General features: G+C 40.4%; 1 protein-coding gene across 6 annotated transcripts in view; it reads right to left on the bottom strand.

The window, feature by feature from the left end:
- Positions 1–18471, bottom strand: part of scaper (S-phase cyclin A-associated protein in the ER) — a 69707-nt gene that overhangs the window by 17969 nt on the left and 33267 nt on the right. For all 6 annotated transcript variants that reach the window (XM_061774338.1, XM_061774339.1, XM_061774340.1 and 3 more), the window contains 3 exons: positions 12795–12910; positions 2230–2353; positions 202–431 (listed from right to left, as the gene is read on the bottom strand). In XM_061774338.1, coding sequence (XP_061630322.1) covers positions 202–431; positions 2230–2353; positions 12795–12910 — 470 coding nt within the window. The remainder of the gene's footprint in view (positions 1–201; positions 432–2229; positions 2354–12794; positions 12911–18471) is intronic.

Genomic DNA, 18471 nt, shown 5'->3' with positions numbered 1-18471 from the left:
AATGCACGCTCAATCTCACACTATTCCTATTCTGACAAGACACCATTTGGTCCATATTTCCAAGAGGGCTGACATTTTGTCAGCAGAGGTTGACCAACTCCCAAAGCCACAAAAATCCATGTAGGTCTGAAAAGAAAACTGAGAATGTGGTAATAAGCAGAAAGATAAATAAAAATAAATAAAGAACAATAATGGAAATACCTGATTAGGTCTTGTGTGCGAGTATTGAAGGACTCTGTGGCACAGTTCTTGACCTTGGCGTCTGGCGAAGAAATCAACGTGTTTTCCCCTTTTCCTGACTCGGAAGTAAGCGGCGACAGGCACCCCAAGATGGTAGCAGTGGTCTGCAATAGGCCCGTGGTAAAACCCTCAAACACTTGCTTGTTAACAATGCGGCCAAAGATGGACTTGTCCTCATCTGGGACATAAAGCTGCGAAACAAAAACAAAGATCACACTGAGGCTAACGTAAAAATGCAGTAATTGCTAAATCTGCGCGCGCGCGCACACACACGTGCACACACACACACACACACACACACACACACACACACACACACACACACACACACACACACAGAGATTTAAAATACTTAAAAAAAAATTACATAGCCATATACTGTAAGCTTTTCCCACCATTACATGTTTAGATAATTGTCTAGAAATTTAGGTTTACACAGCAATGTGTAAAGGTAAAACCACTGGCTGGCTCTAGTAGCTGGGCTGAATGGTGCCAGTGGAGGTAAACCCCGACCGATGCCGACATTCTCCAAAAATCAAATTAAAGAGGGGATTTGCTCATAACATAGCAAGCTAAACGCAGTGCCGCACTCAGTCGCTAACTACTTGCATACCACGTGTAGACGTACATAGACGTACAGACGAAACAACGAAAGTGTTAAACAATATCAAGCGCAAATAATGTGTTACTACAGTAATAATTTGGCAGGACAAGGGAAAAGACAGATTGTCTGCTGCAGCACTACTAGACATGTCAGTCAGCAGAGCAGCTGCTGGGATATGTTTTATATAAACCAAACCAAAGATGCCAACCTCTCTGTGTGCCCTAAGGAAACATGACTGCTTTGGATTGGAACTCAGAACAGAAGAAAGAAACCCCAATAGAGTTTATGCATGTATCACAACCTAGTGCCTGCAACTTGTCCCCTCTGTGTTGTGAGTACGGCTCATCTAGCCGGCACCAATAGATGTTCGCCGAGAGATTAGGTTGACTTGTTACAGGGTGATGAAAGAAAAAGCCCGGACATGTTGCAAAGCTGCCTGACTGACTGTGCATGCAAATTCTTTGTGAAGAAGCTCTACCGTGTGTTTTTTTTTCCAATACTGAAAGGCTCCACTGAACAATGAAAACATGGTAATGGAGCTTTAATACAACATGCAATGTCTACTACATATTAAGCATATAATGCCTCCCAATTCTGAGGTTGAGGGCTCAAATCTGGGCTCCGGCCTACCTGTGTGGTGTTTTCATGTTCTCCCCGTGCCTGTGAGAGCTTTCTCCGGGTGCCTTGGTTTCCTCCCACGTTCCAAAAACATGCATGGTCGGTTAATTGAAGACTCTACTATAAATTGCCCGTAGGTGTCAATGTGAATGGTTGTCGATATGTGCCCTCCGATTGGCTGGCAACCAGTTCACGGTGTACCCCGCCTCTCGTCCAAAGTCAGCTAGGATAGGCTCCAGCACACAAACGGACTGCACTTATATAGCGCTTTATTGACACTATCACAGTGCCCAAAGCGCTTTACAAAGCCTCACATTCACCCATACATTCATACATAAATGGGCGACTGCTGCCATGCAAGGTGCTGCCAGGCTCACTCGGGGCAAATTAGGGTTCAGTGTCTTGCCCAAGGACACTTCGACAGTAAGAGCTGGGATTCAAACTAGCTACCCCTCGGTCACTGGACGAACAGATGGATGGACGGGCTCAATATCTTGTAAACATATTTCCACTGTAAAAATGTGTAAAGATTACCAAAATAATGGATATTGGTACTCTACCATAAGCTGTGTTACCTAACTTTTATTGAGCCAAGGCACCCGTTTTACATTGGAAAAGTCTCATGACACACCACCAAACAAGAATGTCCCAAAAAGTATGAACACTGAACAAACTGTCATCTCGTATCAATTTACTTACAGAGTAACTTCATTCAGTGTGAAATCTGGGCCTGTTTAATTGAACAGACAGCTGATATAAAGATTTACCGTTAGCTGGTGCAGCAGCAAGTCCATGAGGAGTGCGATCTTGTTGCTGAATAGCACATAGGAGCAGTTGAGGGGACAGCAGGAGCACGTAGAGTAGTATGTATTCACAGCAACACAAAGGGACCTAACAGAAAGGTGAGTCCAATTATGAATATATTGTCACAGAGTGAGGATACACAAAATAAAGTGGTTACTTCGTTCCATAATGGTACTGACTCAAATCACTGTGGTCTCTTCTCATTGAAATGAACGGCAATGCCATTAACCCATTCCAAACCACGCCCCCCCAAAAAATCTAAAATTTGTTTACGTTTTTAATGAAGACAATTAGCACTGTATTGTAAAATATAAATACAATAAGAGTAAAAGATAATGTAAAGGAAAAAAAGAGGTTTAATGAAGCACATTTTATTTCACAATACTGAACAATAAAATACTGGTTAAAAATCACAGAGAAAAAGTGAATACAATTCTGTAAGATTGCATGGACATACATACACACAATATAAATGACTATACAAACTGTATACAAAACCCAATTCCAATGAAGCTGCCATGTTGTGAAAAACAAAAACAGTATAAAATGGGTTTAAAATCATTTTCAACCTGTATTCAATTGAATACAGAACAAAGACAAGATATTTAATGTTCAAACTGGTAAATTTTGTTTTGTTTTGCAAATATTCACTCATTTTGAATTTGATGCCTGCAACATGCTGCACAACTGGCTGGCACTGTGTTTGTACCATTTTAATCAATGACACTAATACATTTGTATTAGTATATTAAATTAGTGATTGAACATAATTTTGGGGTGTTGTTATGTTCAGGTGGACGACTGGTTAGCACATCTGCCTCACAGGTCTGTGGATGTGGGTTCAAATCTGGCCTCGCCTGTGTGGAGTTTGCATGTTCTCCCCGTGCCTGCGAGGGTTTTCTCAGGGTACTCCGGTTTCCTCCCACATCGCAAAAGCCCTGCACCATGTTAATACCATTTTAATTGATGACATCCTAAAAAATTAGTGATTTTCAGCATATTACATTTGCAATTGAACATAACTTTGAGGCGCTCTTGTGTTTAAGTGAGAGTGCAACGGTATATGATAGCCACAAAAGGTTTAATAGCAACTTGAACAAAGCGGTGTTTGGAAACTCAAGCAAGATGTGTTATTTTTTAATTCCTGAAAAGTTGTCATTTTTGAGGTGGGGGAATTCTGCCTGACAGCGACGACTAAATACTGCTACTTTATAGTACACGACATTCCTTTGTTCACACCGGCTCTGCAGTAAATTTGGTCTCCAGTTCTGCTTCTGTTATCACATCACGATATGGGGAGATATAAATTTTGAAAAGGGGCCGTCCCAAAGACAATTAGTTATTTCAAGACAGGTAGATATTATTGAAAATGACTGCATGTTTCATTTTGAGTTTCATTTTCTTGTGCAAAAATACATAAAGAGAACTAGACGACATCTAGACGCTATAGGTGCTTTACTGCTCCATTTTTTTGGGTAGGGTCTAAAGTGCACTGTATAAGTCTATGATGTTGCACTCCCTCGTGTAGCCCCGAGCACTGGCAAGACTATTTGCCCTCATCATGACACTAAACACATTCTTCTATATTTGTGCTTCCTTAAAGGTGAGGTTTGTCTACATCAGTCAAAGGCATATCTCAGTGGCAATGTGAAAACGTAAGTCGATTTAAGGGATTCAACCTGTATCAGCTACTTATAAGGAGACTTTCCACCTGACACATCCTCAAGGCAGCAGAGCACAATCTCAGTCCCATTTTGGCTGAGATTGAGCATCATTTCTAACGAACACAGAAAGCTGTTCTTCTCAGCAGTTCCTTATGGCACCAGGCAGCGAGGAATAAGCCAGTCAGCTTGCTTCTGTATTAGGTCTAAAACAAACTACAAAGACTGATGCCTCAGATAACTGACCAGTCCTTCTGTAGTGACAACTGCATCACCACCCCCCACACCCCCACCCATTTGATCAGTTATTATTTTCTGACAATTGCATATTGCCAACATGGCATGTCCTATCTGCACACTGGGAAAAAGGAATCTGCCTCTCTTGTGCCTAAAAAGCAGGCCATTGTATTTTCAATTGGTAAACTTTTTGATATCTACCAAAGCCTTCACATCTGCTGCTAGTTTTCAGTCAAGCCACAATGCATAAATATATTAGGTTGAGGGAGCCTGAAGTCTGGGAGTAACATCCTTAGAATTCTCAAGTAGCAGGCTGACATGCTTCCATAACATGTTAACACATTTATCTAAAACTAAGATACAGTACAGTGGCAATCATTAAGTCTGATGACAAAGTGCACTGTGGTACAGGAGGTAAAAAAAAAAAAAAAAAAAAAAAAAAAAAAATGAAACAAAGCTGTAAGCTGCTATCTGGCAAGATGACAGTTTTCTCATTTGAATGTGGTAAGATGATCAGCATGTCCTGATGAAAAAATATAATGTCAGTTTGAATGAAATCATAATTACATGCTGCACACAGCTTAAAAAAAACTGGTAGCTGGCATGCCAAGGACAGGACTTGACGCCACCATGATTGTATCCAAGATCATGCTCTTGTTGAGTTTAGCCTCATACTACAAACCCCTACTCCAATGAATTTGGGATGTTATCAAAAACGTAAATAAACAAAAATTTTTTTTTGCAAATCCTTTACAACCTACATTCAATTGAATACATTACAAAGACAAGATATTAAACGCTCAAACTGAAATTTTTTTGATTTCCAAATATTCACTCATTTTGAATTTGATGCCTGCAACATGTTAAAAAGAAAAAGCTGGGACAGGGGATGTTTACCATTGCGTTACATCACCTTTCCTTATAACAACACTCAGCGTTTGGGAACTTAGGACACTACAGAGCTTGTTGAAGCTTTGAAGGTGGAATTCTTTCCCATTCTTGTTTGATCTACAACTTGAGTTGCTCAACAGTCCGGGGACTCCATTGTCATACTTTGCACTTCATATTTTCACATTTTCAATGTGAGACAGTTCTGGACTGCTGGCAGGCCAGTCTAGTACTCGCACTCTTTTACACACGTGGACAAAATTGTTGGTCTCTCTCTGTTAATGAAAGAAAAACCCACAGTGTTTGCAGAAATAACTTGAATCAGACAAAAGTAATAATAAATCAACATTTTATGAAAATCAACCAATGAAGATCAGACACTGCATTTTGAATTATTTTAAAAAACAAACACATGAAACAGGCAAGGACAAAAATTACGGTACCCTTAATATTTTGTTGCACAACCTTTTGAGGCAATCACTGCAATCAAATTATTTTTATAACTTTCAATCAGACTTCTGCACCTCTCAGCAGGTATTTTGGCCCACTCTTCACGAGCAAATGGCTCCAGTTGCCTCAGGTTTGAAGAGTATTTTCTCCAGATGGCCTGTTCAATACGATTTAGATCAGTGCTCATAGACGGCCAACTTCAGAATAGTCCAATGTTTTGCTCTTAGCCATTCTTGGCTATTTTTAGCTGTGTGTTTTGAGTCATTATCCTGTTGCAAGACCCATGACCTGTGACTGAGACCAACCTTTCTGACAGTGGGCAGCACATTTCTCCCTAGAACACCTTGATAGTCTTGATATTTCATTGTACCCTGGACAGATTCAAGACATCCTGTGCCAGATGTAGCAAAGCAGCCCCAGAACATAACGAGCCTCCGCCATGTTTTACAGTACGGACAGTGTTTCAGGCATGTTCCTTTTATACCCAATCATGACACTCACCAGTATCCCAATTAACTTGTTCCCCTGTGGGAAGTTCCAAACAGGTGTTTTCTGAGCATTCCTCAACTTTCCCAGTCTTTTGTTGCCCCTGTGTCAGCTTTTTGGGAATGTGTTACAGGCATCAAACTCAAGATGAGATATTTGCATAAAACAAAAACGTTCATCAGTTTGAACGTAAAAATATCTATATAAATATCTTCCCTTTGTAGTGTATTCAATTTAATATAAGTTGAAAAGGATTTGCAAATCATTGCATTATGTTTTTATTTAGGGTTTACACAATGTCCCAACTTGATTGGAATTGGGGTTCGTACATAGCAGGAACATCACAGGAGCAGTCTTGCGATAAAACAATTGCCTTCTGCTAAAGACCATCAACACAGCAACAAGTTCATTGCGGTCCATTGTAGCACTGTTGTAACAATTGTACTGTGGGCCTTGTGTGTGCACGCGCTTCCCTCTAAAGGTCATAGTATTCATTCTATTAAGTACACCTAACAAGTAGCGCAACCAGCATTACATTTGTGTGCACCTTAAACTAATGCAGGTTTGTGTTTTTTATTCATTTAGGATTTAATTTAGTTAAATGTAGTCTATTTTCTCTGTCTAGACTTTACCGATATCAAATCTGTTCTGCATATACCAATCTAGGCCTTTGGCATAACAATCCACTCACACAGCTGCTAATGTAATGATGTAATGCGCATGCAATTGCTTTGTAACATAGCTAATCGGACTTATCTTTGGTCATCTCCGAACAAATGGGGAGTGTATTAAAGACATTTTTGTTTAATGCCCTTACACCAGCTTGTACAATGACACATCGCAGCGATCTGTCTTTGGTTTCCTCCCACCTAACTGAGCTTGATGAGGCAGACACCTGATAGGCCACCCTGTGTCTCAATAGCCTTCGTGATGGCTCCAGTCAGAGATTTTGCGAGACAATTTGGTAAAGTGCCACACCACCTTGTCTCATGTTACTCAAACATTGTCGTAAGGGTGTCGGTTGACCAGTGGAGACAACATTCCTTCAGTTGCACCACTATGCTGGTTCTCATTGTCCTTTGCATGATCCCCAAAATGACCACAGCAAATATGTTCATCCGTTGAGTCCAGATAATTATTGCATTTGAGCTATAAAGGTACCATCCTGATAAAACTAAGAGTCTTCAGAGGGAATAATCAAAAAGTGGCAATCTGCACACTGACACCAAGCTAACCTCACAAAACAGCTATTAACATTTTACCTGTGAAGCTTTGTTTTAAATCCTTAATAGAAATGTGGATGAGGTGCAGGGATGGTACACATCTGATCAACTTTAAGTCCAGTCTGGAGCTGCCTGGGTGGCCTGTGGGCTTTTGCGCGTCAGGATCAAGCAGTGGGGATGTGTAGTTAACTACAATTTCTGTTAGACTATCGCTTCATTGAGTGCATACAGAAAGGTGGGCAAGACTAGAAAAAATACCAGTTAGAACTGATTTAATATTGAATATCAATTAAACTAGATATGAATGAAACATAACTTACCATGTCATTTAGGATTGTGTTAATGTCTTCCGACATCAAAATAGATCTCTCAGTGCAGTTTTTACAGACAGCAAGCATGCAAAAGGCTCTTTTTGTCACTGCCTTGATTTATCTACCCTGGGATCTGTGCTCCTCAAGTCTCACATTTCTCACTCTCTGTACGCTTCCTATGTGAGCAGTCAAGCTTGGCTGAAGTAAACCGGCAGAAATCTGACCAATTTCCAGATCAGGTTGAGTCACCGCCTCTTTAACAGGGTAAATTTGTGTTCAGGGGAAGAAAAAGAATCCTAAGCCAAAATAGAAAAGGTGAGGAGGAAATCCAGTTCCTTGTGCTGTCAAACAATCCGTTCATTCACTGCTATCTAAATGACATTTAATTTGATTCTGCTGCTGATCACTCTGATACCCTGAGTGCTTCCAGGACATCGACTCTGGTTGTTGCTCCACACTGGCCAGGTCGAGTGGGGGAATCTGATGAGCCGTAACACGGCGTCATGAACACACAAACAAATGGTGGAAAACATCCTGAAATAAAGCCACACATAGGTCTAATTTCACAGGATACACCACGCCATATGAGACACGAGGTGCAAATACAAATTGGGTTAACACACGTCCATGCACTCCTAAACCCTTCCATGGAGATCACCTGATCAAGTTACCATGATAACATTATCTGTCTATTCAAGTCTAGGTAATATAATTAAGTATTAGGGACACTTACTGCACACCGTTTATGCTTATTCCAAATAGTTTGTTTTCCTTCTTCTTAGTCTATTTTTATATTTAATTTTTATTATTACCATCTATGTTTCATGTTGCACCATATTAGACATTGTAATGTCTAATATTACAAATGTACAGGACGGTAAATCTTCGTAAATCCCCCCCCCCCCCCACACATGCTCTTCTCTCTTGGTCTCCATGACGTGCATGCATTCACGGCCAACAACAAGGCGCTCTAGAGCGGCCACGCCAGCGGACTATCAGAAGGGAAGATGCATTTTTAGGCTGTAGGCATAGCTTAAGAGCGAACTGCATGTCGCAATTGTGTGGGACAACCACTGATGCGAATGAAGGCACGCAAGTGAATCACTTAGGCCCCGGTTTAGTCGCCAAACCCCCCCCAAAAAAGAAATCAGGAAAACTGAAACGGTGAAATGAAAAACAGTTTAACACTATTTCCCCACAACTGAATACTAGGTACAGTAGTTCTCAAGACAGTTTTCGCACATTTTCAGCATTCATCTTCAAACATCCATCCATCCATTATCTGACCCGCTTCTCCTCACAAGGGTCGCGGGAGTGCTGGAGCCTATCCCAGCTATCATCGGGCAGGAGGCGGGGTACACCCTGAACTGGTTGCCAGCCAATCGCAGGGCACATACAAACAAACAACCATTTGCACTCACATTCACACCTACGGGCAATTTAGAGTCTTCAATTAACCTACCATGCATGTTTTTGGAATGTGGGAGGTAACCGGAGTGCCCGGAGAATACCCACGCAGGCACAGGGAGAACATGCGGGGGGTGGGGTGCGGGGGGATTGAACCCCAGTCCTCAGAACTGTGAGGCAGACGCTCTAACCAGTAGTCCACCGTGCCGCCATCTTCAAACATGTAAAATGCATTTAGAAACGAATCTCTGAATTCAAGTTCTTTAAGGTAACAAACATTTTATAAAACACTCTGTATGTACTACACACGGTTACACCAGAACATAAGTGGAAGTTTGAAGAGGAATTAGCTCATTAATGTAATGGTTACATTACAGGATGGAATTAACCCCTCTTAGGAGAGATATGGCCTTAGCATCACCACAGTTGCCTCCCTTTTTTGGTTGTAAAATTCCGCCGCTCATCTGGCATGAGGAGACGATCAATATGGTAGCATCACTTGTAAACAGCGTCGCAAACACTCTGGGGTGAGCATCTACAGGGTGGTCCATTAGTAAGTGTGGCCAACCAGATGACAGATAGTGACAAGTAGACAGCCTGACTACTTCTCTTTACCAGTTAGCAATAATACTGACAAGCTTAATATTGTAACGCTGACATTGCAATACAACATAATTACACCATTCCCCCTTACAGGCATTTTTATTATACGTTAAAAAGATACTCATAAGGCAGGAGCCTCGTGATATTGCCACAGAAAAGTGTACTGTTGCTACATTGTCCTTATTGTGGCCAAAGGGGGATTAGACTTTAATATTAAGATTTAGCTAAGGTAAAGATAAACCAAGTTTGAATATATACTAATCAAGCAAAATTTTCCGATACAATTAGAATGGCTGTCGTATTATCGCATGGCGGGGGGGCCATTGTACACCAGTAGTTAGTAAAGAGAGATTCAAAACATGGCTAATTTAATTATTAATTAAACACAGAAATCTGTTGCTTAGGATTCCCTCCGATTAGGATGATTCATGGGAGCCCGTCACCACCCCCGCCCAAAAAAAAAAAAAAAAAAAAAAAAAAAAAAAAAAAAAAAAAAAAATCAATAGACAAGTGATGCCCTTTAAAAGCCTTATAAATAAAAGAATTTCTCCATTAGCAGGGATTCAGAGACCATTAAATGCTAATGAATGGAAGCGCAAGGCCATTCTGCTCCATTACAGAGTTCCGCGAGCAAGTCCGGCTGCTTCTCAAACATCATCTACGGGAAGGCCTGGCAAACACCAGACCCACAACTCAAAAATCCCCTGCACTCTAATTGGCAGATGGGACACGTTGCCTTGGTAAAGAATGAAGACAAATTGATTGGCAAAATTAAACTGCTTTCAGATTTCTACGAGCACATTGTTACTCATTGATACATTTTAAGTATATTTATTGAGACGCGACCATAAACCTGTGATTTAGTGAAAAATTAAAGCAACAGGGAAAAACGAACAGGAAAAAAGTAGAGTGATGTCAGTTAAAGGATACAAGCCACAAAGTCAAACTGTAACTGTGTCATTTCTGTGCATAATAAAACCAGTTAAATTTTACTTCTCTTTGTTAAAGACAAAAGATTAAACCACAAATAAAAAAATTAAAAAAAAACAGTTGAGCTGATGTCATTAATATTTCAACCACAGCTTCACACAAAGTGTTTTTGAGCATAGTTAAAGGATTTAACTTTCAGGCTACATGTAATATACAGGGTGATTGAAAAGTAACTCCCTATTTTAAAATACTTATAATTTATTCATATGTTGTAATATTTTTAAATTTTTTTGTGTGCAAGTTCCATGATTAAAGGAGCAAGTCTATTCTACCAAACCAACAACTTTGGAAGAACTTGAAGGGCAAATATGAGAAGTTATGCCTTCCATCCCACAAGAGTTCCTTGTGAAATCAGTTAAAGCGGTTCCCAGGCGGCTTGAGAAACTGGTGGCTAATGCTGCCGCCCATATCAAATTTTAAATAAAACTCCATGCAATACACTTTCTTCTCGTGCTCATTTCTTGTAAGAATTATAGCTCAGAAACAAATTACAAGTACTTACAACCCCAATTCCAATGAAGTTGGGACGTTGTGTTAAACATAAATAAAAACAGAATACAATGATTTGCAAATCATGTTCAACCTATATTTAATTGAATACACTACAAAGACAAGATATTTAATGTTCAAACTGATAAACTTTATTGTTTTTAGCAAATAATCATTAACTTAGAATTTTATGGCTGCAACACGTTCCAAAAAAGCTGGGACAGTGTCATGTTTACCACTGTGTTACATCACCTTTTCTTTTAACAACATTCAATAAACGTTTGGGAACTGAGGACATTAACTGTTGAAGCTTTGTAGGTGGAATTCTTTCCCATTCTTGCTTGATGTACAACTTCAGCTGTTCAACAGTCCGGCATCTCCGTTGTGTATTTTACGCTTCATAATGCGCCACACATTTTCTATGGGAGAGAGGTCTGGACTGCACGCAGGCCAGTCTAGTACCCGCACTCTTTTACTACGAAGCCACGCTGTTGTAACACGTGCAGAATGTGGTTTGGCATTGTCTTGCTGAAATAAGCAGGGGCATTCATGAAAAAGACGTTGCTTGGATGGCAGCATATGTTTCTCCAAAACCTGTATGTACCTTTCAGCATTAATGGTGCCTTCACATCACATCACATCACAGATGCTGGCTTTTGAACGTCCATAACAGTCCGGATGGTTGTTTTCCTCTTTGGCCCGGAGGACACGACGTCCACAAGTTCCAAAAACACTTTGAAATGTGGACTCGTCAGACCACAGAACACTTTTCCACATTGCAACAGTCCATCTTAGATGAGCTCGGGCCCAGAGAAGCCGGCGGCGTTTCTGGGTGTTGTTGATAAATGGCTTTTGCTTTGCATAGTAGCGTTTCAAGTTGCACTTACGGATGTAGTGACGAACTGTATTTACTGACATTGGTTTTCTGAAGTGTTCCTGAGCCCATGTGGTGATATCCTTTACACATTGATGTCGGTTTATGATGCAGTGCCGCCTGAGCGATCGAAGGTCACAGGCATTCAATGTTGCTCTTCAGCCTTGCCACTGACATGGAGTGATTTCTCCAGATTCTCTGAACCTTTTGATGATATTATGGACCGTAGATGATGAAATCCCTAAATTCATTCCAATTGTACGTTGAGGAACATTATCCTTAAACTGTTCGACTATTTTCTCACGCACTTATTCACAAAGATGTGAACCTCGCCCCATCTTTGCTTGTGAATGACTGAGCAATTCAGGGAAGCTCTTTTTATACCCAATCATGGCACCCACCTGTTCCCAATTAGCTTGTTCACCTGTGGGATGCGCCAAACAGGTGTTTGATGAGCATTCCTCAACTTTCTCAGTCTTTTTTGCCACCTGTGCCAGCTTTTTTGGAACGTGTTGCAGCCATAACATTCTAAGTTAATGATTATTTGCTAAAAACAATCACGTTTATCAGTTTGAACATGAAATATCTTGTCTTTGTAGTGTATTCAATTAAATATAGGTTGAACATGATTTGCAAATCATTGTATTCTGTTTTATTTATGTTTAACACAACGTCCCAACTTCATTGGAATTGGGGTTGTAAAAATAGGCAGCTACTTTTCAATCACCGGTACATGATATGGAGATCGGTCGGTTTTTGCCCCATTTCTTCTGACAATTAAAATCAACTACTTGTGACTTGTCAGTGGAAATGAAGTGGTGCATATACACGAATAAATCATGTTCAAATGAAAGTTAACTGCACATTCAAAAGTAGATTACCCAAGTACAATTTAAATGTGGTACTAACTTGTAAGGAATACGGGGAAGGGCAGTAGGTGAGGAAGCAGCAGTGACGACCTGCAGGATTAGCTCCAGAGCTGATAGGCCGCCGCCCACTTGGAAGGCTACTTGGTCTGCGGTGTTCTATAGAAGAAGAGAGAGAGAGAGACAGAGAGAAAGACAAAGACAAGAGAAAAACAAAAAGGTACATTTAGGACAGTAAGCCTCAAGACTGGACAGTTGTGATTACATGGTTCTACAAAGGAGGGAACCCCTCCTTCTTCTACAGTTGCTAGGGATTGAAATAGAAAACAAAGTGATCCCTAAGTATCACTGTTTAATCTCAAAAGTGCACAGTCTGTCCCACCTGTAATTGTCAACTTTCAGCCGAAGGCAAATGGCTACGATGGCGACATGCTTTGTTAGCATTAAGGTGGTCTCAACCAATGAACGGAGTCAAAGAGACACTGAGAAAATGGCTGTTTCTGCAAGAACTTGCTCTCCGACATATACAAGGTGATAGATGGCAATGACGGACCTTCATTGTGAAGACATACAATAACTAAATAACTTTTGAAGTAACAAGCAATTTAAGCAATAGAAGACAAAATAAGTCAACATACAATAAGCCTCTCAGCAACACATCATACTGTGAAGTACACAGAGGATGACGGGAACATCCAATGTTTTTTTATTATTATTGACTCAAATGTCTAAAAGATAAATATGCCCTGGAAATGTGCTGTGTAGTTTTTGTCAACTCTTAATGCCAAACATTACCTTTCCACTTTGCGTTCAGTGGAAGTACAGCACAATCTCTGCAAAAGCAAAAGCAAAATAATTCCAGCCACTTGTCTCCATAACCTTAGACCGTAGATTAGCACAAATATTTTCATTTTTCCTGACTTAAATGTGATAATCAATTAGTTCATTATTGTTAATAATACTGTTGATTATTGTCGAAGGGTGACTAGAAGTTGGTTGGCTATACCAAGGTCATAAAACCATCATCCATACTTGGGTCTGGGTTAATAGGGAGTAAAGAAGCTGTAGGGGTTTGCTACTTGGGGGGTTTGCATGACTTCAGCGGGCTGTGTTACACTAAAGGTCACCCCTCCTCCTAATGAGGTTACAGCCAGCCACTTCACAGTTCTTTTGTTTGCAAGATGGCAAGTTGCCAACAAGCCTGAACTCATTGAGAGTGAAGCGCTTTGCTAAATTACAGGTAAGCTCTATCTGTCACTCATGCCAAATGAGGAGGCAAATGCTCCTTGATTACGGTGTTGCACACAAACAGAAGACGCGATGAACCTTTCAGGGTTTGAAAGGAGAAAAAAAATAAAATTTTTAAAAAAAATAAACTTGACATATACACTTTGCCTTCAACATAATGACAAATGTTTTAAAGACAGTTTAAGCTGTTTACATTTTGAAATAACAGAGGACTTGCGACCACGTTGCATCCCTAATCAATTGGGTTTCAGCCACTGAATGCAGCCCTTTTCTTAACGATCCCATCACACACCTAAAAGCTACACGACAAAATACAGTGGGGCAAAAAAGTATTTAGTCAGCCACCAATTGTGCAAGTTCTCCCACTTAAAAAGATGAGAAGCCTGTAATTTTAATCATAGGTATACCTCACCTATGAGAGACAAACTCCCTCCAAAGATTTTCTCTGGGGTTGAGATCTGGAGACTGGCTAGGCCACTCCAGGACCTTAAAATGCTTGAAGCCACTCCTTCGTTGCCCAGGTGGTGTGTTTGGGATCATTGTCATGCTGAAAGACCCAGCCACGTTTCATCTTCAATGCCCTTGCTGATGGAAGGAGGTTTTCACTCAAAATCTCACAATACATGGCCCCATTCATTCTTTCCTTTACATGGATCAGTCGTCCTGGTCCCTTTGCAGAAAAACAGCCTCAAAGCATGAAGTCTCCACCCCCGTGCTTCATAGTAGGCATGGTATTATTTGGATGCAACTCAGCATTCTTCCTCCTCCAAACACAAGTTGAGTTTTTACCAAAAAGTTCTATTTTGGTTTCATCTGACCATATGACATTCTCCCAATCCTCTTCTGGATCATCCAAATGCTCTCTAGCAAACTTCAGACAGGCCTGGACATGTACTGGCTTAAGCAGGGGGACACGTCTGGCACTGCAGAATTTGAGTCCCTGGCAGCAGAGTGTGTTATCGATGGTTGTCTTTGTTACTTTGGCCCCAGCTCTCTGCAGCTCATTCACTTGGTCCCCCCAGTGTGGTCCTGGGATTTTTGCTCACCGTTCTTGTGATCATTTTGACCCCACGGGGTGAGATCTTAGGTGGAGCCCTAGATCGACAGAGATTATGAGTGGTCTTGTATGTCTTCCATTTTCTAATAATTGCTCCCACAGTTGATTTCTTCACACCAAGCTGCTTACCTATTGCAGATTTAGTCATCCCAGCCTGGTGCAGGTCTACAATTTTGTTTCTGGTGTCCTTTGACAGCTCTTTGGTCTTGGCCATAGTGGAGTTTGGAGTGTGACTGTTAGAGGTTGTGGACATGTGTCTTTTATACTGATAACGAGTTCAAACAGGTGCCATTAATACAGGTAACGAGTGGAGGACAGAGGAGCCTCTTGAAGAAGTTACAGGTCTTTGAGAGCCAGAAATCTTGCTTGTTTCCACCATAATTTGCTAATCCATCGATCCATTTTCTGTGCCGCTTCTCCTCACTAGGGTCGCGGGCGTGCTGGAGCCTATCCCAGCTGTCATCGGGCAGGAGGCGGGGTACACCCTGAACTGGTTGATAATTTGCTAATAAATTCTTTAAAAATTAGACTGATTTTCTGGATTTTCTTTTTCATTTTGTCTCTCATAGGTGAGGTATACCTATGATTAAAATTACAGGCCTCTTTCATCTTGCACAATTGGTGGCTGACTAAATACTTTTTTGCCCCACTGTATGAGGCATACCTTTCATAGCTTATCAAACAGCATTGAATTCGCTGAAAAGGACCTGCCCAGTTCTGGCTGTCTCCTGTAAAACCCAGACGAGATAAGGTCGGCTAGCAGGTATCTTCTGATGACAGATTTATCTGCTAAAATGGAATGAAACTGAGTGAAAAGGATTAAGTTCAAACTACCTGTCATAATAGCATAAACCACACTATTTTGAGGACAAAAATTTACATATTCTGGACAGGGAACACATGGTTTGAAAGAGGAGAGAGGGGCAATCTTCATGAAGATGGAAAGACTATCCCTTAACAGAGGAGGTGGCTTGCGACACCACCCATCTCCCACTTAAAATGCCATCCTTTCGAACATTCCCAAGAAACTTAATTCTGCCTCCAATAGATGATAACAAAAACATGGCTTCCTTGGCTGTGAGGCAGCTCCACTCCCACTTTACAACTGACTGGAATATTAATGAGGGAGTTTCTACCCAACGACTCTTGTTGACGGACAGTGGCCTCTTTGCTAAGCGTCCTAACGACTGTCCATTACTGCATTCCGAAAGAATGATACCATGTGTGGTTTGGGGCGTGCCCTAGAGTTGGAGTATAAATAGTTGATTTTTCCATACCAACTCAGGCTAGTCTGTTTAAAACTAAGCCTTGCTGCATGAACTGATGAAGCCTGCTCAAATGAGAGACAAAATGTCTTCTAAGACAACCAGAACAGCCCAGTTGCGATCGATTCAATGCCCTGAGAATGAAATGACCTGGATTAATGAGAATATTCACAGGCACATTATAATAGCCTGTCTTTTCTCCTTTTAAATCTGCGTGTAGTCAGCATTTCAATTAAAGAATTAAATTTGAATTGTAAACACTATGTGTGAATGGCAATGTAGTTGCTAGTCATTGGATTGTTAGCATTAGCACTGTTGTCTTAGCAAGTAATTGGATTTCATTTTACAAAAATTGAATACTTCAGTCACACAGGACAGGTGGGCCAGCAAAGGCCAATTGCATAATTAATTACAGACAACAGTGGAAATTAGTTCAGGAAAAGAGAATCCATGAAATTTAACTTGTGAACACACACTTACATCCAGCAGTTATGGATTTTAATTTATTTATTTTTACAGGGCTGATAACTATTAAGAACATAGTTCATGTTCCCTTCCATTTATTTGGATCAATTTTAAACCACAAATCAATAGTAACAATAAAGGAGGAGTAGCTAATTTATCTTTCTTTAACAGGACGGCCACCAAAGGCCAATCATTAAGACCTGAGTTAGAAGGATGGTTCCTGAATAATACAAGGAGGAGAATCTTATTCAATTACTGTCCAGGGTCAACTATTGTTACCCCAGCTGATGGGAAGGCTACAGCAGCTGCTAATTCCTGCACCAGTGTGTGCAGACCAGCCAGATTGCTCTTTGTAGTCCCCTCCCACCAGACACTTTAATTACATGGAGAGGAGGTAATAGCCTCGCTAGCCCAGCCTGACCAGCAGATGGACAAGCAAGTGGTCAAGTTCATAGAAGACTGAAAGTTTTACATTTACTCTTTTGCATGAGAGGACCCTGATGGATTCTCATTATACAGCCTCACGGAGAAGCCCAAACAAAGCTCTCAGCCCAGTTGGCAGCAAACTACAAGAGGAAGTAAACGTTTTGGAATTTAGTATAAACTTGTGTGTATGTATTGGAGTATGATTTAGTGGACTGGGAAATATATTATCCTCTAAAATATATGGGCCAAGCTAATTAAGTATAACAAAATAAAAATGGCCAGAGAAACCACAGTCAGTAGAAGCTTAAAATAATTACATACGCTTTGTCTTGTGGTGAGAAAATGAAAATAACACATAGATCATTTTACACTTGAGACTATGTGAGTCCTGGGATGCACGTCATGGAAACAATGAGTCCCAACCGGGAACAATAAGTCCCTGCAACTTATCATCACGGAATACAGATACAGTAATACTACGCTATATCACAGTTCTTACTTCATGGTCCCGCTGTATTGCAGATTTTTATTACAGGTGTTACTATATTTTCTACACTATTTGTACAATATTTTTGTGTTGGCCATTGCTCTTGTTCTCTCTCAGTATATTATATGTGTTTAGGCCTGTCATAATAACACATTTATTAGGATGATATATTTTCTCAAAAACTATCATGACAAACGATAGTATCAATGTTTTTATGCCACTAATATAATGATGTTCGAGCATAATTCAAGTATATCCTTTTTAAGAACAATTCACTTAATTCTAAACAATTAACATTGACATTCTTATTTAGAACAATAAATAAAATATCTAAGAAAAAAAAATAGATAGGCTCAGTTCACAAAAATTGCATTTCAACAAATATTTAAAATTTGGCATACCGGCATAAAGTCATGAATGCCCTAACAAGCAATATACTGCCACTCAAGTTTCCAGTTGGTTAATAAAAAGTGCCTAGTAGCAACATTAATGCATAAGTATCAAAGCAACTTGTTTTGATTCAAGACGTGTACTACTTTTAAGTCTGCAGCTTTCTTTAAACGCTGCTTTGTCAACATGTTCAATAGCTACATCTCTTTACAATAGTAACACTATACTGTATATAGGGAAGTCTGGGCGTCCCTGCTAAAGCTACTGCCCCGCGACCCGACCTCGGATAAGCAGTAGAAAACAGGTGGATGGATGGATGTATATAATGTGAGCATACGTGCGCCATATTCATTTTTGTATTTGCATTGTTGGGCAAAGGATT

Source organism: Phyllopteryx taeniolatus, chromosome 5 (assembly GCF_024500385.1).
Source record: "Phyllopteryx taeniolatus isolate TA_2022b chromosome 5, UOR_Ptae_1.2, whole genome shotgun sequence".
Taxonomy (NCBI): Eukaryota; Metazoa; Chordata; class Actinopteri; order Syngnathiformes; family Syngnathidae; genus Phyllopteryx; species Phyllopteryx taeniolatus.
The sequence above is the reverse complement of the archived record's forward strand: the minus strand, read 5'-3'. Positions and strand labels throughout refer to the sequence as shown.